Here is a 23,544-nt window from a genome sequence, read left to right as displayed (position 1 = left end):
ATTACCAAGTCATTTCGGTGCTCAATTTAAAAGAATAGAGGCCAGAGAGATAGTACAAGTGAGGAAAACACTTGCTTAGCATGCAGCTGACCCAGGCCCAGTCTCTGGCACATGTTCCCCTGTGCACCAGAGTGACCCTTGAATAGTAAGAGTACGGAGTAAGACTAAGGAGTAAGTAAGAAGACTAAGTAAGAGTAAGGAGTAACCAGGAGTAAGACTTGAGCACTGCCTAGTGAAACCCAAAAATCAAAACAAAATATGTCTATCTCTCCAGGGAAATTTACTTTTCTAGGCTCCAAAAATATTTTAAATTAAATTCTTTTTTTCTAGGACAAAGAACTAAAAAAATATTGGCAATGTATCTAAAAGGGTATGATTAGATTAATTAGAACATGTGGGCCAGGAATGTGACTGGTGAGGCACCTACATTGCATGCATGAGACCTGAATTTGATCCCTAGCAACACACACACACACATGGAGAACATGATAAATGGACTTTGGCGGATGTAAACAAAAAAGAAGGATGATAATAGGATCATTCATACTTACTAGAAATTTAGCAAATTCAGAAAAGCCGTTTTCCCTGAATTTGAAAGCAGAAAAGAGCAACAGTAAACGATCACCTAACCAGTTCTTGCTTGGGAATTTGGTGCATTTTCCTCCAGAAAACAATAGATCAGAAACAAAAACCACACCTCAGTAACCTTGTATGCTGCATTATATTACAGTGATAGTAAAATTACATTGTTTGAAGTGTACTTTGTCTATTTGCAAATATACATGCATATTAAACTTATTCATTTTTATAATATTTTAATAGCAATTATGAGTTTATTTTTAATAGTAATTTTCTATTGTGTTTATATTTATTGGCAGTTTGTGTGTGCAACTATTATATTTTGCTTATATGTTGTTTTTAAGGCATTTTATTTTTCTACTCGTTCCATAGAGTCTCTAAAGTTTGAATTTTTACCAAGAAACCATTAATATTATTTTCTAACAAAATATTTGATGATGTTTATACAGTAGGCATTAAAGACAGTCTGTGGGCAGATTTCTGAGTGTAGAGGGGAAGGAAGGCTTTTCCTTAAGTTTGATTTCCCCACCCCCAGTAGATTGCAAACAAACACTAACACTTTACCGGATTTGCAGTTTTTGAGCAGTTTGTCAAGTTATTGTTACATTTATTTTTAACTTCAGCTACATTAAAACCACTAAATGATCACATCGCCTATTATTAGGATTATGATACTGTTTTATAGACCTGGAAAACAAATAGCAAATTATCCATATGTTACTGATACTTAACTTTGAAATGGACTCCCTCTCCCCATAATTATAGTAAGTGGACATATGTTGATTAAACCTTGAGCATCAGTAGGAAACAATTTAAATGTCAGGAGGACTTAGTTTGGTTAATTAAAAGAGGGATTAGACCATTTAATATTTCAGTATTTCAGTTAATTAAATTTTTAATCACTAATAACTGATGTATATGAACTAATTGGAAAGCTGTTAAGATTATGGTTATAGGATTTTAATGTTAAGTACATATGGTCACTCCAGTTTCCCAGTGAGTAGTTTAAGATTACTTGTATTATTAGCACACTAACATTTTTTTGAAGATACATGGAAAAACATTCTCTTATTTGGAAGGCAAATACTTTGGTTGTATTTTAACATTATAAGTTCATAAACTTGTTTTTGGGGGGCTGGAAAGATAGCATAGCGGGTTATATGTTTGCCTTGCTTGTGACCAACCTAGATTTATCCCTGGCATCCCATATGGTCCCCCGAGCCATCCAGGAGTGACCCCTGAGCAGGAGTAAGCCCTCACCACCACCAGGTGTGGCCCCCAAACAAAGAAAATGATCATAAACTTGTTTTTCCTTTGATAATAGATTAAAAGATAAAATTTGGGCCCTAGGAATATTACAGGGTAAAGCCCTTGCAGAGTTCACAACCAACCCAAGTTCTGTCCCCCATACCACCTAGGGTTTCCTGAGCACAGAGCCAGGAGTCAGCCCTGAGTATAGCCAGCTTGGAGCCAAAACCGAATAAATAAGTAATAAGAGAAAAAGTTTACCTTGTCCTCTTCTAAAATTTAAATTTCCAGGACTCAATATAGAACATTTTACTGTCCTATATTCTTCCACTGAAAGTAGATAAATGAGAAAGTTTTATTGAGTAAGAAATGTTATTTTTATATTCTGTAAATTGTTGTAATTTAAAGTGAATCAGCATATAATTTTAATAGATTTTTCTGCAGTTTTTCCAGATAGAGTAGTTTGTTTTTTGTTTTTTGGAGTCGTTTTTGTTTTGTTTCTTTTTTTCTGGTGTACAATTCTGAGCCCCTTCCTTTACCTCCACATCAAGCAAGTATTAATTGAAGAGTGGTACTCTGATTATAGGGATTTGTTGCTACTTGTTGAAGTAGTCAGATATGTTATGTTTCAAGAATAAAATTTTTATCTTGGTGCCAGGGAAATGGCTCAAAGGACTGGGATGCATGCCTTATATATATGTAGGAGCCCAGGGTTTAATGTCCAGTACTACCCCTCCCTCCCCAAAATGATATTTTTAACTTAGTTTTGTTCATCACATTTCAACATTGTCCTAGGTAGACTGGTATTTAATTATTGTATACTAACATTTTTATGGTAGCTGCAAAAAGCATATCCCCTTAATTTTCCTTCCAGAGGCTCGTAAGAAAGTGACATGTGGAGCTTATTTTGTTCTTTTAACTAGTTAACTCAAATCAAGATACCTGGCATCAGTACTTAATTTCATGGGGACTTGTTGCACTTGGTTTATATTGTTTTTGTTTATAGTCTACCTCCTAAGAAAGAAATATTTGTGCAGTACAGTTCATTCCCTGGCATGCACAGTCTGTGTAAGTAGAAAATAGAAGGTGTCTTGATCATTAGAACTGTGCTATTAGGGAAATGTATTCTTTCCACAGATTGGCAGTGTGCATGTCTGCAGATTTGTTTAAAGTTTAAGAGACTGTGCCAGTGACTTGAGAGGGAAACACTTGAGTATTGATAATTTCTAAAACTTTCCATCTTCAAGGCATTAACTGGAAGAACAAACACAATTCCCATAACTTGACCCATTAGAAATGTTTCTAAAACCAAAGGAAAGACTCAACAAAAATGGTGTAGTCATAACTATCTTTATTATAAAAGCCAATGAAAACAGGAGTCTTTGTCCAAAAATTAGACTCGTGGATTTTGAGAATCTATATGTTAGGAGAGGAAATGAATATAATGTTTCTATGCCAAGATCCTTAGACAGAAACCATACAGTTGTTACAGTTGTTTAATAATTTGTCAACTTCTGAACCACATCATGAAGGAGTGACTGTTAGTCTTTGAACCAACCAAAAGTAACTCAGACGCATGCCTCTAATGTACATTTGTTTCAAATTGTTGTTCCAATCCAAATAAATCTCGTTAAATTTAATCTTATTAAATTTGATGACAGTTACTTCTGAGTTATAATAAATCAAATGACACTTATTCTTAAGTAGAGCCATGGCATGGTGGCATTGCTCTCAGCATTGTTTCTCCAGATGTTCCCTTCACATCAAAACCTTTTAAGGTAGTCTTTCCTGTAAAGAATTGTTTGGGGGGCTGGAGCAATAGCACAGCAGGTAGGGCGTTTGCCTTGCACTCAGCCAATCCAGGTTCAAAATTCCCAGCATCCTATACGGTCACCTAAGCACTGCCAGGAGTAATTCCTGAGTGCAGAGCCAGGAGTCAGCCCTGAGCATCTTTGGGTGTGACCCCAAAAGCGGGGAAAAAAAAAAAAAGAAATTGTTTGAGGTTTGGGGAAAACACTGGTGGCCTGTAATAAAGGGGGAATTTTGTCTGATCTAGACAGTCCAGACAGCCTAATGGATGCAATTTGGATGCAGAGCGTTTAGTAGGAGGAAGATCTGGCTTCAGTACCAATTTGCATCTCTATGGTAATTAACTGCAAATAATCTTCCTGTTTTATAGGAAAATCTGATCATCTTGATGATGACCTTGCAAATGTGCAAGTGTCCTTTTTCTAATTAAAATAGTGGGAACACTAGCTGGAACCCAGTTCTTCTAACTACAAGACTCTTTAAAAGTTTTCCAGGCATGGGGCTAGAGAGATAACATGGCGAGTAATATCCAAACCCAGATTTGATCCCCAGCTCCACATACGATCACCAGACCCCACCAGGAGTGACCCCTGAGTTCAGAGCCAGGAATAAGCCCTGGCTTATTAATAAGCACAGCCAGGTGTGGCCCAACAATAAGAAAAGTTTTTCAGGCACCTTCTCTTTTCTTAGAATAGAGTACAGCAGCCTTTCTCTCTCCTCTGCCCCTCATAGTTTCACAGTTTTGCCTTGCATGTGTGAGGCCTGGGTTCAGTCCCAGCACCTTACGTACAAAGAGGGCATTAAAAAAGGGTGGGAGGAATTTAGGGACTGTTTATACAGAAGTCTATTATGAGAAAATAATAGTCTTTAAGGTATTTGGAACAGGAGGATCACATGCCACGAGTTACCGCTCGATTCAGAGCCTCGTTGAGGCCTTTTTTTCCTGTTTAAGGATTGTCTTTTGCTTTACCATTCTTTGATTTACTTAAGTGCCACCATTCTGCTTTGTGATAAAATCATTATCTTAGGCTATTTGTGAATTGTGCAGTCATTCTTCTCTTCCCCCTTTCCCAGTACACACACATAGCTATAGCAGGTTGACAAGTCAGGCACTTGCCTTGCACGCAGCCGACCCAGGTTTGATCCCCGGCATCACTGGGTGTGGCCCAAAAACAAAAGTAAAGTTTTTTTTTTTAGGAAAGAAAAATGCTAATCCTGCAGGTTTAGCTCGAGCTATAAAATTTTTATTTTTATTTTTTGTGTGTGTGAAGAAAGATAAGTTTTTTTGAAACTTATTTCAAAAGATGTGAGGGGGGAGAGAAAGGGACAAGTACATGTTCGAGAGAGAACACAGGGAGAATATAGGCTTGAAGAGCAAGTTCAGCCATAGAATTCTTGATTAGCAGTAGGATGATAATGTGGGCTAAATATATCTGGAATGTAATATAGCAAAATGACTTTTTAAATTATTCCTCAAAGTAAAAGTTCAACTTCTGGAATAGAGATCCCCATGTTCTTGTTTGTTTTTTTGTTTTGGGGGCCACACCTGCTGGTGCTCAGGGGTAATTCCTGGCTCTGCATTCAGGAATTACTCCTGGCTCGAGGGACCATATGGGATGCCAGGGATTGAAATGAGGTGGGCCGCATGCAAGGCAAGTGGCCTACGTGCTGTACTATCTCTCCAGCCCAAAATCCCCATATTCTGAAGGAAAGTTAATATGGCACTTGCTTTAATGAATTATTCTCATATAAACTGTAAAAACTGACTTTTATTCTAATATTTAGCTCTTAACCATATAAAAATCATATTGAATGAATTACTACTTAAACTATTCTTTCCTCTTAATTTACATACTGATTTTTTCAGACCCCATTTATATTGATAGATCTTTCATCTATGCCTCCTTGCCTGTGCAAAATTCGATACAAAAGACTCATAGAGCTCACTTAAACTGGAGCTGATAAAGAAGGGGCATAAGGGATTGCAAGTGCAGAAACTTTTGAAACATCAGAAATAGAAAAAGCCTATCAAGAGTGAAGCAGGGACCTGACATTAGCGTCTTAGTCTGTGCTGTGCCCAGAGGCAGTTTCACGCATCTCATGCCATTTACCCAAGTAAAACCCGAATGATGATACCTGACCTCACCTACCTCACAGTGTCGTTGTAAGAATAGGACAATATAGGACAATGTTTGTGACAATGCCTAGTTCTGAAGAAAGGATCTTTCAAAATCCGAGATAACAGAATGTTGTGAGATTTCCTTCCATTTTGCCACTATGAAAGTGTCGTTACTATAGATCATTTTATCAAATACAGAATAAGAGCAACTTAGATCTTACGGCATGGGTTTATCAACAAGTGTGTCTTGTGCTCTCTCTCCTGCCATGTATCCAGCTCACAGGCTAATTTTTTTTATAGTCATCTTTGGTAAAAGTGCATCTTTAAACACCAAACTCCTTTCAGTGGTGCTATAGTAGCTGTGATAGTACTGTGAGTTAGATGAAACAGTGGGAAAACCAGAAATCAGTTTCACCTTTGACCTTCAGACATTTGTGCTACATGTTGGCATCAAGGCTGCTTACAATTTTTTTGGTACCTTTTTTGGAGGAAGGGGTTTCAAGAGAAAAGTGATTTCATGAATTATTTTGCAGAATTGAACTCTTTCTTTCTACCTGTAAGATTTAGATTTCATGACGATTTTTTCTTTCTCCTACTTCTTTAGTTCTGAGCATCTTCAGGTACTGGGCTGCAGTTACAGGGTCTGACCCAGTGAGTTGGTGAATCATTCGAAGCACCTCCAGGCTTAGCATTTTTCCTGGAAGGTAGATTCCTGTTTGTAGGAAGTAATGAAGGACATATTCCAACTTGTTGTGTAAGCAAGCCCTTACTGCAAATACCCTTTTTTTCCTAACGCAAAGAGCATTTTATGGCCAGAAGTGAGAGTGAGAGAGAGAGAGAGAGAGAGAGAGAGAGAGAGAGAGAGAGAGAGAGAAGCAATCTAGGTATACAGGGTGTTTAGATACATTCAACATTTATTTTTATCTATAGATGCTGATCTTTTTCAAGGCAATTAAGCTTATTAAAAATAAGAAGTTGGGGCAGATTCATGCTTGAAAGTAGAAACAAAAGCATCTTGTTCATTGAGCTAGCTAAGAATTTGTCAGAAGTACTTCGAAACATGTTTGCTGTAACATGTAGCTTTAATGTCTCTCTTCAGTTATGGACACAAAAGTATTACTGTATCTTGTGACTAAAGATCATTCTTGTGAATTAATGGCTGTATTAACAGACTATGGGAAGTGGTATTGTGCATATGTGTATATGTTATAAATAGTCTTTATAACACTGTATTACACATTTATATAAAAAAATAATGTATTTCTCTAGTATTTTGAAGGACTAAAATTGTAATATGACCATTCCACTGTAATCTGACCACTCATTCTAGAGAAAATTTCTATGATACACAAATGCACATCCCTGAAGCATTGATAACTACTCCCATGTTAGGTCACTGCTGCTTTTTCTTTATGTCCTGAGAAATGGAAGGGGAAAATAGTATTTTCTTTAGAGGGACTTCTCTGAGGGTAAAATTAAAACAGAGAACATGGGGTGGGAGGGGTGCGCCTGTAAGTGTCCTGCAAGCGGACAAACAGCCTTTGAAATGTTACTTTTGAACCATCTTGACCATGTGTGCCTATTTGTATTGCAGATGTGAACTATTTTTGGGGATATCGGTATGTTTTGAAACTGAATTATTATGTAAAATCAGAATGACCTCTTTCTCCATCTTCCTTTTCCACATTTTTCTTGCCAAATATTTCTGCTGATCCCAAGTTTCAACATGGTAAAGTGATGGGACTCTCCAAGCTCCTTCCTCATCTTCCTACCCTATCTTGGGCCTAGTGGTCTTATGGTTTCTGTTGACTTAACAGTTTTACTGTAGTAGATGGAAGACTGCAGAGTTTCAAATGGTTTATTTGTAACTTCCATCTTAAAAATGAAGTCGAAGATTGTCAGACACTGTAGGACCAGATAAGATTTTGAATGAGGGGTGTGATTCTGAAAGTGCATGCCTTGCATGCATGTGACCTGGGTTCTGTTCCCAGCACCACTAAAAAAATTAAAAATAATAATACTTTATATAATAATACTAAATTTGACTGCCACGTTTAATAATAAGAGGGAATTGGAGTGTATCGGGGAGCGAGCCTCTGATAGATAGATATGTAATCACTGTATAATCAGAAACACCAAATGCTGAATCCTATCACTGTGTACTTGGGGGTGAGACTTCGAATTTGGTTGTCATTTTCACTCCTTGATATATGTAGTTATGATGAGAAGGTAAATAACATTTCTAAACATAAGTATTTTTTTCTCAGTATTTAAATAAATTTGGTAGTGAATTTTCTACTTTCAGTTAAATTATCTTTCAAAAAATTACTACAAAAAAATTTAGGGTTGAGATTAAGATGCTTGAAGAAGCTGCTTTTAAAGCAGTTTAGTCTCTCACAATATTTTGTTGTTTAAAGAAATTGTCGTGATCCTTTCTGAGCCAGTCTGTCACTACAGTGTCTTGTGACAGGACCACTCTTTTCTGCCATTCTGTGTATTGGAAGGATTCAATGTTGTATTTTTTTTTTGATCCTTGATTTTCAAAAATTAATGGTTTTAGTGTTGCTTAGCTTCAGTTTGAAGTGTAATTTTCACTAATAACTGCAATAAAAAGAAAAGCTTTGCTCCAAACTTCCTGTTGTGTGGTGATCATTGTCACTCTCTAAGCTTGGGACAGAAGAATTGGTGAAATGTACAGGGTTTGAGAATCATGTAGTCCTCAAAGGCCTGGAGATCATGGGCATGTGGGGACCCCAGGTTCCACCCTGGCACCATCAGGCATGGCCCCAAACCAAATAAACAAAACACAGAGTTATTCCTGGGTTCCAGCACTGGTCCTCGGAGCAAGTCCTTGATGCTTCTAACTCTGTCTCCTCCGGTTGGAAGGAGGTAGTACACAGGCTGCTGGAACATTAAAATAGATACTTTTTGGAAGTACCTGGAAGGTCCAGCTATGTGGTTGGTGCTCAGATTTTAAGGTTGTCCGGGATCAGGGATGTGGCTCAGGAGGAGAATGCCTGCCTTGCATGTGTAAGGTCTTGGATTCTATCCCCAGCACCAAAGATGTTCTTCACCACTCACACATTGATTTTCTTTTAAATAAAAAATCATAGAAATCAGAGGCAAGGTGGGCTGGAGTTTGCCTCATATATGGCAGACCCTGAGTCCCCATCAGAACCTACAGTGCCCAAGCACTGCTACGAGTGACCCCAGAGGTCAGAGTCCTGAGTACTGACTAGAGTCCATGCTTTGTATGCAGGAGCCAAGGTTGGGTCCCAAGCACTGCATGGTCCCCTGAGCACCACCAAAGAGTAATCCCCAAACACTGAGCTGGGAGTCGGCACTGCTGCATGTGACCCAAAAAACAATAACAGCATCCACCACCATCATCATCACTCTGAGTTCAAAATGTAAAGTCATGGGGCTGGAGCAATAGCACAGCAGGTAGGGCATTTGCCTTGCGCGCAGCTGACCCGGGTTCAATTCCCAGCATCCCATATGGTCCCCCGAGCACCGCCAGGAGTAATTCCTGAGTGCATGAGCCAGGAGTAACCCCTGTGCATCGCCGGATGTGACCCAAAACACCCCCCTAAAAAAAATGTAAAGTATAAACAAAACAGGCCTATGAGTAGCTAAGCATTACAAAGCCTCATATGATGTCTGATTCTTAGCCGAACCAAATATGACAACCTTTTTTGCAAACTTACTTTAAGAATAGTCCAATTGAAAAGTACTTGAAACTGCTTGATGTTTCTTTGTTGATAGTATCTTTCAACTCAGCTACCCCTTCGGACATTTGCTGAGCTAGGATACCCCTTCTTTCCTGAGCAGAAGTGTCATCTGATGTAAACATCTCGTAGGAAGGACTCACATCACAGTCACCTAGAAAAAATACACCTTTGGGGGGAAGGCACTGAGACATTGCCACGTTTGCCAAGACCTGAAGTTCTTCCGTGGCATATTTGCATGTTGCACATGCTCTAATCTGGCAGAGAGCAAACATTCACAATCGAATTCTTGGTGTTTCTAAGAAGTGCAAAATGTCATCATGTATTCTTACCATTCAGTTTTTCTTCGTCCCATCCTATCAGTTGGCTGGCCTCTCTTGCTAAAATCCCCCTACTAGGGCCCACAGTGTAGGAGCCTCAGGAGCCATGGACACCAAAACCATCACCATAGTTGAAGTTCTGCCTAAAGGGCCATAGAGCACTTGCCTTGTATGTAACCAGCCTGGGTTTGATCCCTGGCATCTCATATGGTCCCCCAGGCCCCACCAGGAGCGATCCCTGAGCACAAAGCTAGGAGTAAATCCTCAGCACAGCCAGGTGTGGCCCAAACTGCTCCCCACCACCAAAAAAAAAAAAAAAATAAGTCCACAACCACCATGCTCCTGCCTTGTCTGCTTGCTTCTTTCTGTGACAGACTGTTTCATTGCATAGAAGCCTAATTTGTTTCATTTGTATAGCCACCACAGGTGCTTCAGGCCTTCTGGCACAGTGGTTACTCCTTGCGGTAGCCAGGGGTAGCCAGGGGATTCGTAGGGCTGGGGAGCCAGACCCATAGCTCTACACTCTCCAGGCAAGTGTTCTATCTGATCATTTATTCCAGTGATTAATTTGTCTAAGACCTTCCTCTCCCTCTTTAATCCTAGCAAAAGGGCTGTATTGCAAATTCCCATTCATTTCTGGCTCAGAGACAAAACCGTCTTAGAGCTTAGAAAACAGACTGTGGAAAAAGATAGTAATCTGTGGTCAAGAAAGCTTAGGGAATGTTCTAGCTTAGTTTCTCTTCCGAACTCGAGACTTGCCTGCTGGAGCACGCCTATGTCCAGCACAAGCTCCTCAAATTTCTCCAGGCCAGTCTCTCCCTCCCCAGTCCCCAGCCTCCCCAAGCCTAGCCCTCGGTGCAGTTGATAAACAGCCCACCGGCATTCAAGGTTTAAAAGCTGAGAGAGGCTGGACTCTCTTCCCCTCACCCATCAAAGCTGAGCTTCACTTCTGGATCGGGCCGCAGAATTTGGATTTGGATTCAGGCTTTACTGGGTATACTGGGGGCTCGGTTTCCTCGCCTGCAGGATAAGTATAACATCCCCATCAAGCCCAGGATGGACAAAGTCCTCAGCAGAGGACCAGGAAGCCAATTCCATCGCATCCCTGATTTCCTCTCCATTTCCAGTGCCACTGGGGGCCTGTGGAGTGGGGGTGAGACGCAGTGGGTTCCAGCCCTGCTTTTTAGCAAACCAGTCTCCAGTGAGCTGTGACTCGGAGCTCCTCTGCCTGCCTGATCTACCCGTTAGGAAGATTGGACGCCACCGTTCTCCAGGGCCTGGAGCAGACTGGCAGTCGGGTCTAGTTTCAGCTTTTGTTTTTTTTCCTCCCCCCCTTCTCTTTTTAAAAAGACAGTTATATTTTGAGCCCGGCTTCTACTCGCAGCATCCTCCAGGCTTCTACCCAGACAGGAGCATCACTCCTATGCCATTAAGCAGTCGAGAAAATGGCTAAGATAGGAAAAGAGGCCAAAGAGAATACAACGGGGAAGCATTTGCCTTGCGCGCAGCCAAGCTGGATTCCATTCCCTGCCCCCCATATGGTCTCTTGAGCGCAGTGCCAGGAGTAAGCCCTGAGCACCACCTGGTGTGCCCACCCCACCCCAAAAAAAAAGAATCAAAAGAAGGTGTACAAATAATGTTCCATATAAGCTTCTAGGAGACCAACTGGGAAGTGAGTCTGAAAGGTGGGAAGGGAAGTTACTTTTTCTATGTACCCCGTGAAGGATTTTTTGTTTTTGTAAGATCAGGTTGATGCATAACTTCCATTAGAATTGAAACGCGTTTCCCTTGTAGATGAAGCGAATGCCGCCCCCTTCCCCTGGGTCAGCGGGCTTTCCGGGCTCCGCTTTCCCTACCCGGAGGCTCCTGGGCCGCTGCCCAGCGGTTGTCATGACAAACACGGCGGTGATTAGGGACGCGCCGCGGCGGCTGCCTAGCAACGGGCCGCGGCTCAGCTGCGCGGCGGGCGACCGCGGCGGGAGAGCCAGAGCTGGAAGCGGGTGAGATGGGGGAGCCGGGGCGCCAGGGGCCCCCCAGGGCCCCCACTCAGGCCTAGCTCCCTTCCTCAGCCCCTCCCCCTCTCCCTCCTCTTTCCTCTTCTTCCTCCTCCTCCTCTTCCCCACCATCTACTTCCCCTCCCCTCCTCCCTCTCGCCCTCGCCCGCCTCCTCCCCCTCCTCCCTCTTCTCCTCCTCCATCTCCTCTTCCTCCCCACTTCTCCCTCCCACCTTCTCCTCCGCCTCTCTCTGGGTCTAAACCATAAACCATAGAGGATTGTCAAGGAGACAGTGCCCCGCCCCCCTCCCCATCCGCAGGAGACCAGACTCAGATCCTGGGCCCCACAGGGAGGAAACTGGGTTGTCTCTTGCTCCTGGTAACTGTTTCCTCACTTCACTAGCCGCCCTCAGCAGGGACCCGTGTACAGACTCATGCACACCACTGGGAACTCCATTGTCCAGTTTCTCACACACATACACACACACACACACACACACACACACGCACGCACGCACACGCACACGCACACGCACCACGCCACACCATAGAACGCCATCATCTCATTTCACCTGTCCAGGAATCTGCCTGCCACCAAGTGGGTGGCAGGAAGCTGAGTCCAGCAAGGGCTGACCCCCAGCAGGCTACTGCAGGCGTGGAGTGGCATGACCAGGAGCAGGTCCTCGGGAGGGAGGCAGGTGAGGCCCGAGAGGCCCCCAGAACTGTCTCCTACAGCTGCCTTTACTCTCTCCGGCAGAGTGTGGGAGTCTTGGGACAGGCCTAGGGCTGTGACCCTGTGGCCCACCCTGCGCCATGGCTACCCTGAGCACCAAGCCGAGTGAGCGCTATCAGCTGTCGGACTGGCACACCAACAGCTACCTGCTGTCCACCAATGCCGAGCGGCAAAGAGAAGCGTCCTACCAAATCCGCCAGGAGGCCCGAGCCCTCCGCAATGAGACCAACAACCAGGTGGGGGCAGGAGGTCAGTGGGAAAGGGGCCCAGTAGGGTAGTTAGTCCCCTACCACTCACGCCCCCTCTGCCTGGCTCTCTAACTCTATTCTAGACCATTTGGGATGAACAAGACAATCAGGCCCGCCTGGCAGAGAGGATTGATGCTGTCAACCGCATGAAGGAGAAGTTGGACAAGTGCCTGACAGATTTAGATGCGGAGATTGACGCCCTGGCCCAGGCAGGAAGCCGGGGCAGGTGTTTCGGGTGGGGGCAGGGGTAGTAAACCAGGATGGGTGCATCTGGACGCTGGTCCACCTGAATCGTTCACTGTCCCTTCTGGTAAAGCGGGGAAGAGAGCTGCTTTCCAGGGACCCCCCTTCCTTTGCCCTCTAGATAAAAGAGTCAGCAGAGCAGAACCTGCAAGCTAAGAACCTGCCTCTGGACGTGGCCATCGAGTGCCTGACTCTGCGGGAGAGCCGCCGTGACATCGACGTGGTGGTGGACACGGTGGAGCAGGAGCTGCACAAGGAGGTGGCGGTGATTGAGGCCGCCAGGGCGGCCTTGCAAAGCAAGATCACCCTGGCCTTTGAGAAGCTCTGGTAAGGGACGTGTCCTTCCCACATCCGCCTGCCCTGGAGGGGGTCATGCTGGCATGGGTTAGTTACCCTCTGCCTTGGCTGCCAGGGCACCTCTCCCATCCGCCTGGATGCTCAGGATATTCCCTGCCACCGAGCTTCAGTGGCAGCCATTCCCCACTGGCCAGAAGCTTGAAAGCAAAAGTCTATGTGTCTGGGGCTGAAGTGATAGCACAGCGGGTAGGGCGTTTGCCTTGCACGCGGCTGACCTGGGTTCGATTCCCAGTATCCCATATGGTCCCCTGAGCACCGCCAGGAGTAATTCCTGAGTGTAGAGCCAGGAGTGACCCCTGTGCATCGCCAGGTGTGACCTAAAAAAAAAAGTCTGTGTGTCTGCAGCCCCCATGACAACTGTTCCCAGACTGCTTGGGTGTTCCCTGAGGGTATGTGTGGGGTGCAAGAATGTGGGAATCCCAAATTTCATCTGTAGGCAACTCCTCCAGCAATGCTGGTCTTTGCCTCAGCTTCCCTGGCAGCTCCGTGGACCACCCACTTCCAGGGGTCCTTCAGGGGGGCTTGGGCGGGCTGGCTCCCGAGGGGATCTCTTTGGTCCCAGCCTCCTGCAGGAAGTTCGCCAGCAGCTCAACACTGACCATCGGGACAAGATGGAGGCCCTGGATATCGATCGAGGCTGCCTCTCTCTCAACCTGCAGTCTCCAAACCTCTCTCTGAAGACCAACCCCACACGGGTCCCTGAAAAGTAAGCGAGCCTGTCGGTCAGCCGCGCCTCCTGCCTGGCGCACACTCGCATGCCGTCTCTGACCACTGTCCCCTCTGTCCTCAGCACCTCCTCTCTCCAGCAGTGGGATGAATTCAGCCAGTTCATCATAAACCGGGCAGAGACGGAGATGAAACAGGCTGTGGAGCTGCGTGAGGCCGTGGTCCTGACAATCGCTGAGGTTCAGACCCCACAAACCTCCTCCACACCTAATGGGCCCAGCCATACTCTGGGCCCTTCCCTGGGGTCATGGGGGTGGGGAGAGGACACCCCGACCCCTCCCTTGAATGGAGAGTGCTCTGAGCTTACATGCTCTCCCTGCCCTGCCCACCCTCCTGGCCTGCAGACCAATAATGAACTCGAAGCCCAGAGAGTGGCCACAGAATTTACCTTCAGAAAGCGACTGCGGGAGGTCGAGAAGCTATTCAGCGAGCTCAAGTGGCAGGAGAAGAACGTGAGCCCCCTGGATTTAGTCCCCTGGGCCTGGCTTGGCTGCTGTTGGATCAGGAGCCAGGGGAGGTCCCAAGGCCTGGCGTGTGCACCAGGGTGGTCGGTCCAGACCAGGCTGCCACGGTCCCTCTCCCACAGACCATGGAGGAGTTAACGGATCTAAAAGAGGACATCCGGCGCCTGGAGGATGACCTGCACAGAAAGATGCTCAATCTGAAGCTCTGCCACACCCGACTGGAGTCCAGAACCTACCGGCCCAATGTGGAGCTCTGCCAGGACCAGGTGTTGGGCTCCCCTGTTAAGGTTGCTTCACTCCCTATCATTTAGGCTTTTTAAACTTATTATTGACCGGGCCTGAGAAATAGTAAGTACAGGGCTTAGGTACTTTCATGCAACCAACCCCAGTTCGATCCCCAGCACTGCGTATGGTCCCCGAGCACCCCCAGGCATGGCCTCTGAGCACAGAGACAGGAATAAGTCCTGAGCACTGATGGCATGGCCCCAAAGCAAAATTACCTTCTATTTGTTCATTGCTGTGGGGGCCATACCCAGTAGTCTTTACTGTGCCAGGGGTCCAATGCCTGCACTACATGAGTGACTCCAGAGCATTTCTTTGTAATTAAGGGGGCCTGCATGGGGCAGCAGCGCATACCAGAGAGCTTGGCTGACTTGGGACTCCCCACCCACCCCTCTCCTGCCAGGCCCAGTATGGCCTCAGTGATGAGGTCCATCAGTTAGAAGAGACCATTGCTATATTGAAGCAGAAGTTGGCACAGACACAGTAGGTCTGGGGGGAGGCTTAGCAGAGGGTCTGGGAGGTGCCGGTCACCAGGGTCACCTCTGGTCACCTCCCTACTGTAGCCCCATCTCCAGCTTCATCAGGGTAGGGATTCTCCATGTCTTCTCCCTAGGGATGCTCTGGACAAGCTCTCCAAGCACCTGGCCCAGCTGCAAGCCGACATTGCCTGCAAGGCCAACACCCTACTGTTGGACACCAAGTGCATGGACACCCGCCGCAGGCTGACGGTGCCTGCTGAGAAGTTTGTGCCTGAAGTGGACACGTTCTCCCGCACCACCAACCGCATCCTCAGTCCCCTCAAAAAATGCTACGTCGAGCAGACCTAATCTCATGGGGCTAAGGGGGAAGGAGAGGACAAGTGGGAAATGGGCAAAAAGGGAGGGCGTGGGCAGACAGAATCTAATAAACGTTAGGGTTCTCAGTCCAGAAGCTTCTCAGCTGTCCGTCCATGCAGGCAATATTGGGTGAGAGGCTTGGTAGAGCAGTAACCACGGGAAATACCAGCCCGCAAGCCCCACATATAAAAGGCTCTCCCTTCCCGTCTTGCCTCAGGGAACCCCTCTCTGGGCTAGCCAAGCCCTAGCGCCTGACCGTGGCATGTTTTCATGATGCCTGGGAAGGTTCAGAGGAGGTTAGGATCAGAACGGGAGGGCAGGAGCAGATTGGGGTGGCGCGAAGGCCTAAATGGGGACAACGTCCCCTGGGGAAGGACGTGCGGTGGGGGGGGGGATTCAAGAAAGACAGAGTGCGGCTTCATAGAGCAAGCTAGGGGGCTGATGGTCCGATGGTGGCTCAGTGCCCACCCGTCAGGAACTCCTTAGTGACCTCCCGGCCCATTTGGACCACCGTTTCTAGGTGGAGAGAGCGGACATCTGGTGCTCTGGTGCCGAGGCCGCCGGGCCTGCTGGGCCCACGCACGCGGCCGCTGCGACTCCCGGCCGCTGGGCGGCGCTGTGTGCGCGGCGGCACCGAGGCTCCAGGCCGCGCGGAGGCGCTGTGGGGCCGCGGGCTGCGGGCGCGCCGGCCGCACCGGAAGTGGCAACTGGGCGGCGCGCATGGCGGCGGCGATGGCGGCGGCCGGCTGCGCGGGGGCTGGGGCGTCCCGCTCCCTCTCCCGCTTCCGAGGCTGCCTGGCCGGCGCGCTGCTCGGGGACTGCGTGGGCGCCGTGTACGAGGCGCACGACACCGTCCCCCTGACGTCAGTGCTGCGTCACGTGCAGAGCCTGGAGCCCGAGCCGGGCTCGCCGGGCAGCGCGCGGACAGGTGGGCGGGGCGCGGCGCACGTGCGGGTGGCGGGGACGCGGGCCCGGCGGGCGGGCCGCACCGCGCTGCGTCTGCAGAGACGATGTCTGCAGACATCTTGGTTTTTCGTTTTGGTTTGGGGGGCCACACCCGCCGAGGCTCAGGGAGTGACTCCTGGTTCTGCACTCAGGAATCACTTCTGGCTGGAGGGCTCCGGGGACCCTGTGGGGTGCGGGGGATCGAACTGGGGCTGGCCGCGTGCAAGTGCCCGACCCGCAGCGACGTGTCTCTCCAGGGCCACCTGATGCCACCCCTGGGCGTGTCCCTGGTGTGAAATAAAGGATTCCGTTTAGGGAATATGAGCGAGGGAGAGAGTTCCTTAAAGCAGGGATGCCACCAGAGAGAAAAAGGAAAGTCGCACCCCCAGAATTGAGGGGTGTGAGCAGCTCCAAGATGGACCGCGGGGGCCTGTCTGGGGAGCCAGGACTGCCTAGTGGAATGCAGGAGGCTCCAGGGATGCACCCCTGTTGCAGGGCCTGTGTGGCGCCGGGATCTAGCCAGTTGCAGGGCCTGCTTGCTTGCACCCTGGCCGCTGTCCTCCCGCTATGGACCTTGGTTCCCATCCTGCTGTCTCTCGTCAGGCCTTCGTGGCTTCCCCCAGCCCCCTCCCCAGACCCCAACTCATCATCCGTGAGGCCAAGCAGAGTATGATTCTTCTGGAACTATGTAGGATAGAGGGGAAAGGTCCCCACACTATTCTCTTTTTTTGTTTGTTTGGTTAGTTGGTTGGTTTGGGGGCCGTACCTGGCTTGCTCAGGGCTTATTCCTGGAGTTTCTTGAGTGCAGAGCCAGGAGTAACCCCTGAGCAGCACTAGGTGTGACCTCCAAACAAAATTTCTTTTGTGAATTCACATGAGGATGGTGGTCATAAGGTGGTTTTAGGACCCTTTGGATGTAAACAGCAGAAAACCCATGTCAGTTGCCTGAGAGAGAAGAGAGAAGAAATTAACAGGCATCAAGGAAAAGCCCCCAAAGACCCTGGTTTCAGGTGCTGCTGAATCCAGGGGCTCGGTTGCTCCACGGTCAGGGCTTCTGTTGGCCCTTCCCAAGACAGGCCTGGGAAACTCCTGGTCTCTTTCTCTCTCTGTCTGTCTGCCTGTCTGTCTCTCTCTCTCCCCCTCTGTCTCTCTCCTTGTCCTCAGAAATCACTTCTGGCAGGTTCGGGAGACCATATGGGATGCCAGGAATTGAACCTGGGCCTGCTGTGTGCAAGACAAGCGCCCGACCCACTGTGCTGTCGCTCTGACCCCTCTAGAGCTCTCAAGGGGAAGAAATTTCTTTTGTGGGGGTCCAAGGCCCAGTGTGAGCCTTGCTGCTCGGTTAGGCTGGCAGGAGCGTTAGCACCAGACAATGGCCTTGGAACAAGAACTGGGAAAGGGAGAAGTGGGTCTCCGGAGGAGCGAGCCCAAGGGAGGGGGGACGGGTGCTGTTGCACAGAGGGGGGCAGACAGGAAGGACCCCCAGGCCACAGGCTGGGATTGGGCACCAGGCCGGGCGCCTGTGCTCTGCAGGAGGGAGCCTGTCCTGCTGGGGCTGGAGGACAGAACTGAGAGGAACCGGAAGGGAAAGTGGGATTGGGGCTGGAACCCACAGAGGAATGGATGGAACCCAGAGCTCGAAGAGCAGGGAAAGGGGGTTCACTCGGGAACACGTTCTGCCCTCCAGAACCGTATATTCCTTCCGCTAAGACCAAGCCCCCGGGCACTGGAACGGTAGTGCAGCAGGGAGGTCATTGGCCTTGTACGCCACTGAGCGGGTTTGCTCCCTGGCACCACTTACATTCCCTGGGTTCCGCCAGGAGACGCCGCTCGGTGTGGCCCAACTAAAAGCAAAATAGCAAGACCGAGTCCCTGTGCCTTAGCTGCTGAAGCCTGTTGGAGCAGCATAAGGAGGGCCCGTGCCAGAGGGCCGAGGGCCCACGCGAGGGGGGCAGTCTGGACGGGAGGCCTCGGTGGAGAATGGCGGGGGGTGTCGGGTGGGAGGGAGGAGGGGCTCCCCCTGCCCAGGTAGTGAGTTTGCTCCTCAGCCTGCAGCCATGTTGATGAGGTGACTCCAAGGTGACAGTGAGGCAGGCTGCGCAGTGATGCTCTTGCTCTGCCCCAAGAGGGAACGTTCTGGGCTGGCAGGTGGGAAAGGCCTGGGGGGTGGGATTTGAGAGGCGGAGCAGTTCTCAAGGGGGACCCGTCCCTTCAGCCAGTGGACAGATGGGACAGGAAAGCAGGTGCAGGAGGCGGACCCCGGAGCCCCACGTCTCCCCCTGCTCTGCCCCCACAGAAGCTTTGTGCTACACGGACGACACGGCCATGGCCAGGGCCCTGGTGCAGTCCCTGCTAGCCAAGGAGGCCTTCGACGAGGTGGACATGGCTCACAGGTGAGAGGGCCGGGGACGAGGCCGACCAGGTGGGCAGCCATTGCCCTCCTGACAGAGCAGAAGCGCGGAGAGCCTGCGCCGCAGGCGCCGTTGCAGGGCCTGCTGCAATTCCCGCGGGCCCCGAGACCTCCATCCCCACACCGGCAGATTTCTCTCCCGACACGCAGGCGTCTGTGTCCCTCCTCTCCCCTAGGTTTGCTCAGGAGTACAAAAAAGACCCTGACCGGGGCTACGGCGCCGGGGTCATCACCGTCTTCAAGAAGCTCCTGAACCCCAAGTGTCGCGATGTCTTCGAGCCCGCACGCGCCCAGTTCAACGGCAAGGGCTCCTATGGCAACGGGGGTGCCATGCGGGTGGCCGGCATCTCCCTGGCCTACAGCAGCATCCAGGACGTGCAGAAGGTACCCCCCGCCCATCCCCGGTCCCTGCCCTGAACGGGGTGCGGGGGCTGACGGCCTCTCCCCACCTCCTGTCTTTGGCCCAGTTTGCCCGGCTGTCGGCCCAGCTGACCCACGCCTCCTCCCTGGGCTACAACGGCGCCGTCCTGCAGGCCCTGGCCGTGCACCTGGCCCTGCAGGGCGAGTTGTCCAGCGAGCGCTTCCTGGAGCAGCTGCTGGGCCACATGGAGGAGCTGGAGAGCGACACCCAGTCCATCTCGGACGCCAGGGAGTGAGTGTGTAGGGCAGACGCTGGCCCAGGGGGTGCGCGCATGGGGACAAGCCCAGCTTCCTTCCTTTCGGGGGGTGAAGACGCCTCTGTGCCTTGACTGTACGTGGAGGCCCAGCTCCCCAGGCCCACACCTCCTTTCCGTCACTCTGCCCTGGTGTCGCCACATCCCTGCCACCCCCATCACAGCCCTTCCCTGCCCGGCCGCCCTGACTCTCCCCTCCCTGTACTGTCCCCCCACCGCAGCCTGGGCATGGAGGAGCGCCCCTACTCCAGCCGGCTGAAGAAGGTCGGGGAGCTGCTCGAGCAGGCCTCGGTGACCAGAGAGGATGTGGTATCCGAGCTAGGTGGGTCCCCACGGCAGCCCGGAGCCATTTTCCCGCCGTGGCCTGGCCGTGTGCTGCGGGATCTCTGCAGGTGGGGTGGTGCTTTTTCGCTCTTTCGGCCTGGCGGCCAGGGGCCCGGGGATGTTAGCTGGGCTCCAGTGTGGCAGCAGGTGCTGGGAACTGATGTTTACTGATCCAGCAGTCAGGGGCTGCTCCTGACACTGCGTGGGGGGTCACTCGTGGCAGTGCTCAGTGGTCCGTATGGTGCTGGGGATCTGACCCAGGCCCCTGACATGCAGAGCCCATGCTACAGCCCCGTGAGCTGTCCCAGCCCCTGGGGACAGCAGAGTCTGCTGTGGGCACGACGGGAAATCCTTGGAATATTAATCACGGCCCGACCTGAAGCTGACTGCAGCCTGGTGGCACAGGACAGGTAGCCTGGGGACAGGGGCTGCAGCTCTTAGGCGTCCCCTCTGCTTCCTCCTCAGGGAACGGCATCGCTGCCTTTGAGTCGGTGCCCACAGCCATCTACTGCTTCCTGCGCTGCATGGCGCCTGACCCCGAGATCCCGCCCACCTTCAACAGCCTGCAGAGGACGCTCGTCTACTCCATCTCCCTCGGAGGGGACACAGACACTATCGCCACCATGGCCGGGGCCATTGCTGGGGCCTACTACGGCCTGGAGCAAATCCCAGAGAGCTGGCAGCAGAGCTGTGAGGGCTACGAGGAGACAGATGTCCTGGCCCAGAGCCTGCACCGGGTCTTCCAGAAAAGTGTGTGAAGGCCACTGGCTGGGGCCTCCCGGTCTCCAGCAGGACCAAGTACAGCCCTGCCGGCAGCCCTGACATCATGTGGGCTTGGCTCCCCTCCCCCTGTCTTCCTGCAGCTGCCGGGTGCAGAGGGCACTCTGGGGTGGGTCTGGGGCGGGGAGGGCGCTGGAGCCACAGGGGAGGGGCACGGCCTCCCTGGGGCTGTGTTGGACTTGCAGAGGATCAGACTTTCCCTGTGGCGCCCGAGGGCAGGTTTTATTTTGGAGGATCCGTGGGGTAGTTTCCTTTTATCCAGGACCTGGGGTTGGGGTAGCAGCATCATGATGTACTCACATCATTTTTGATGGTTGGGATTTAGCCGTTTGGGCTGGGCCCCTACAGAGCACGCGCGTGTGGATCCAGGAGATGGGGCCCCGGACTCTGGCCCGTCTGGATCCACACGTGGCCTTGGCTGTCCTAGGGCTGGTTCACAGCAGCCAGCGGGAGGTGCAGCAATAAACGGTTTCCTATGAACCTCATCCGTTTCCTGTTCTCTGCCCAGTGGGTTCTCCCACCCAGCACCATGACCTCCGTGCCCACTGCCTTCCAGGACTGTTCTCTCCTCGGTGCTGGGGCTTCTGGAGGCGCCCCTGCTGTCAGCACGTTACACGTCTTCCAGCCCCTGCCCTGGGCCCCAGCTGGCACAGTGAGCTGGGAGAGGCAGGGCTGGCCTGGTTGGGCATTTCCAGCTGGAGGCCCCCGGAGTGGCCCCAGCAGTGCGCTGGAACTCACCAGACTTTCCCGTGCCAGGGCCTGACTACTTCATAGTTCCCCCTGCGGCCAGGAACCGAATGCCCCGTAGGACGGAGGCAGCACTCACCAGATGCCACCGCGCACGTGTGCGGGCAAGGACACATCTTCTCAGGGGCTCAAGCAGACTGAAAGCTGGGAGCCTCGTCCTCCCACAGGGCCCAGAAACGGCCTGTGGCCCACCAGGAGCTTCTGTGGACAGTCCCTTTCAACAGAAGGGCCATCGGCCAGAGCCATAGTACAGAGGTAAGCACGTGTCTCGCACAGGGTTAATCCCAGTTCCATCCCTAACACGCATGTTGTCCCTTGAGCACCACCAGGGGGCCCTCCAGAGCACTGAGCCTGAGCACTGAGCACTGAGTGTGTCCCACCCACCTACCCATCCCTCCCCCGCAAAAAAAAAAAAAAAAAAGGCCATCAGGGAGGGAAAGAGCACGTCCTATGCTTCACGGCTGTCCTCTGACCACTTCTGGCCCTGCGCTACAGCTCACCCGAGGCTTCAGGATCATCCGGTCCACTTTCAGCCATACTGGGGCCCACTAGCCCGGAACCTGCTCACCAGAGCCAGGGACAAATGCCGCCCTGCCCAGCATGGCCAGCTGTGGGGCAGGTGCTCTCTTGAAGCCCAGGACAGCTCCCTTTGCCCTTGCCCGCCTTGGCGCCCCTCCACCCGCGGGAGCAGAGATTCACAGTTTCATTCATAATTTGCATCAGATGTTGAGACTCTGCCCTCGGGGTGCAGAGTCACGCTCCACTACCCCTGAGAGCTTGCAGGAATGTTTGGGGGAAGCAGGACCCTCCTCCCCCAGCCCCAGCCTGCCTTTGGTTTCTCCAGATACTTCTTGGCGTTGAGAGCCACATCCGCCTGGGAGCACAGGCCTTTTCTGAGGTGGCCGGGGAAGAACACAGGCTTGGGGTGGGAGAGCAGAGATCGAGACCCGCAGGGCCAGCCAGGACCGGGGTGTCTGCAGCCAGGCGGTTCCAGCCTAGGGCTGTCCAAGGCAACAGCTTTTATTGAGGTGTGTCAGTACCATCAGCACCATTGCTTTTCTTTCAGAAAAAAAAAAAAAAATGCCACTTTCTTTGATTCCCTAGTGCATTTTCCCCAAATCTGTGACACGGGCACCTAACAGGCATGTAGAGAGCTAAGCTTCCTATACCAGGTTAGACATGAAATTACTAGAGGAAAATATACCTTCATCTTAAAGTTAGTATCGGAATAGCATGTTTCATCGCTCAAGCCTGAGCCTGGATCAAAGCCAGTCTGGTGAGTGGGTACCTGGGGCTGAACCCACCGACATCTTAGCCATGCCCAGCTCCCCTTCCCGAGGCTTAAGGAATGGCACTTGGCAGCAGCTCACTTTCGTGAACCAGCCCCCTTGTCCCCCAGTGCCCTCCACAGACAGTTGGTGCCCATCAGGACCCCCCAGAGAGTCAGCCAGTGGCACCTTGGACCCAGAAGGACGTGGCGAAGGGCCCATGATGGCCTGAGGCACCTTAGCTGATCCTCTTGGGTATTAGGGAGGAGGAACCACCACAAACATAAACGTGTTAGGTGGTGACACTGGGGCTCTTGAAAGTTCCTGTGGGTCACTGCAGATACCTGGGGAGGGGGTCAGGGCTGTCACAGTGGCCAGTGATGGAGCCGTACACAAGGGCACATCACTGCTCACGCTCTGGACACACACTGGCCTACTGAGACGGAGGGTAGGCCCCACACACGCCAGGAATGAGCCCCGACTTCATCCCTCCGCTGGAACCAGGGCGCAGTGGGGTGGGGGGGGATGGCAGAACCGTTCAGAACCAGCTCATTCCAGAGGGGTCTGTTGGCAATCTTCCTCCCCAGCCTCCTGAGCCTGGCGTTACAGAGCTGGAACCGGAAGAGCGGGCAGGAGGGGGATGGCCCTGAGCCCTGCGGAGGAGCAGCCCGCCCAGTTGCGTGTGCCTTGTTCTGAGGGTGAGCAGGAGG

General features: G+C 50.8%; 2 protein-coding genes across 8 annotated transcripts in view; both read left to right on the top strand.

Annotated features, from left to right (window-relative positions):
- The first annotated feature begins 11,736 nt into the window (after window positions 1–11,736).
- On the top strand, window positions 11,737–15,749 carry TEKT2 (tektin 2). 4 transcript variants are annotated; one of them, XM_004614329.2, is made up of 10 exons: window positions 11,737–11,803; window positions 12,555–12,766; window positions 12,862–12,987; window positions 13,143–13,348; window positions 13,941–14,084; window positions 14,169–14,283; window positions 14,449–14,556; window positions 14,691–14,834; window positions 15,254–15,333; window positions 15,464–15,749. In XM_004614329.2, the coding sequence occupies exons 2-10, from the start codon at window positions 12,611–12,613 to the stop codon at window positions 15,675–15,677; spliced, it is 1,293 nt and encodes a 430-aa protein (XP_004614386.1). In that variant the 5' UTR covers window positions 11,737–11,803; window positions 12,555–12,610; the 3' UTR covers window positions 15,678–15,749. The 4 variants fall into 4 exon arrangements, with proteins under 4 accessions (XP_004614386.1, XP_054995500.1, XP_054995499.1 ...); XM_055139523.1 differs by lacking the exon at window positions 11,737–11,803 and adding an exon at window positions 12,237–12,476; XM_055139525.1 differs by lacking the exon at window positions 15,254–15,333 and having other exon boundaries at window positions 15,464–15,716.
- A 621-nt stretch (window positions 15,750–16,370) lies between these two features.
- The window catches only part of ADPRS (ADP-ribosylserine hydrolase), a 16,547-nt gene continuing 9,373 nt past the window's right edge, over window positions 16,371–23,544 (top strand). For 3 of the 4 annotated variants that reach the window (XM_055139636.1, XM_004614328.3, XM_055139634.1), the window contains exons 1-7: window positions 16,371–16,614; window positions 18,928–19,024; window positions 19,218–19,425; window positions 19,509–19,693; window positions 19,937–20,037; window positions 20,505–21,821; window positions 23,422–23,532. In XM_055139636.1, the coding sequence (XP_054995611.1) occupies window positions 16,407–16,614; window positions 18,928–19,024; window positions 19,218–19,425; window positions 19,509–19,693; window positions 19,937–20,037; window positions 20,505–20,797 (1,092 nt within the window). In that variant the 5' untranslated portion in view covers window positions 16,371–16,406 and the 3' untranslated portion in view covers window positions 20,798–21,821; window positions 23,422–23,532. The remainder of the gene's footprint in view (window positions 16,615–18,927; window positions 19,025–19,217; window positions 19,426–19,508; window positions 19,694–19,936; window positions 20,038–20,504; window positions 21,822–23,421; window positions 23,533–23,544) is intronic. The other variant, XM_055139635.1, reaches the window with a different exon arrangement.

This window comes from Sorex araneus, chromosome 5, assembly GCF_027595985.1.
Source record: "Sorex araneus isolate mSorAra2 chromosome 5, mSorAra2.pri, whole genome shotgun sequence".
Taxonomy (NCBI): Eukaryota; Metazoa; Chordata; class Mammalia; order Eulipotyphla; family Soricidae; genus Sorex; species Sorex araneus.
This window is presented reverse-complemented; position numbering and strand designations above follow the sequence as displayed.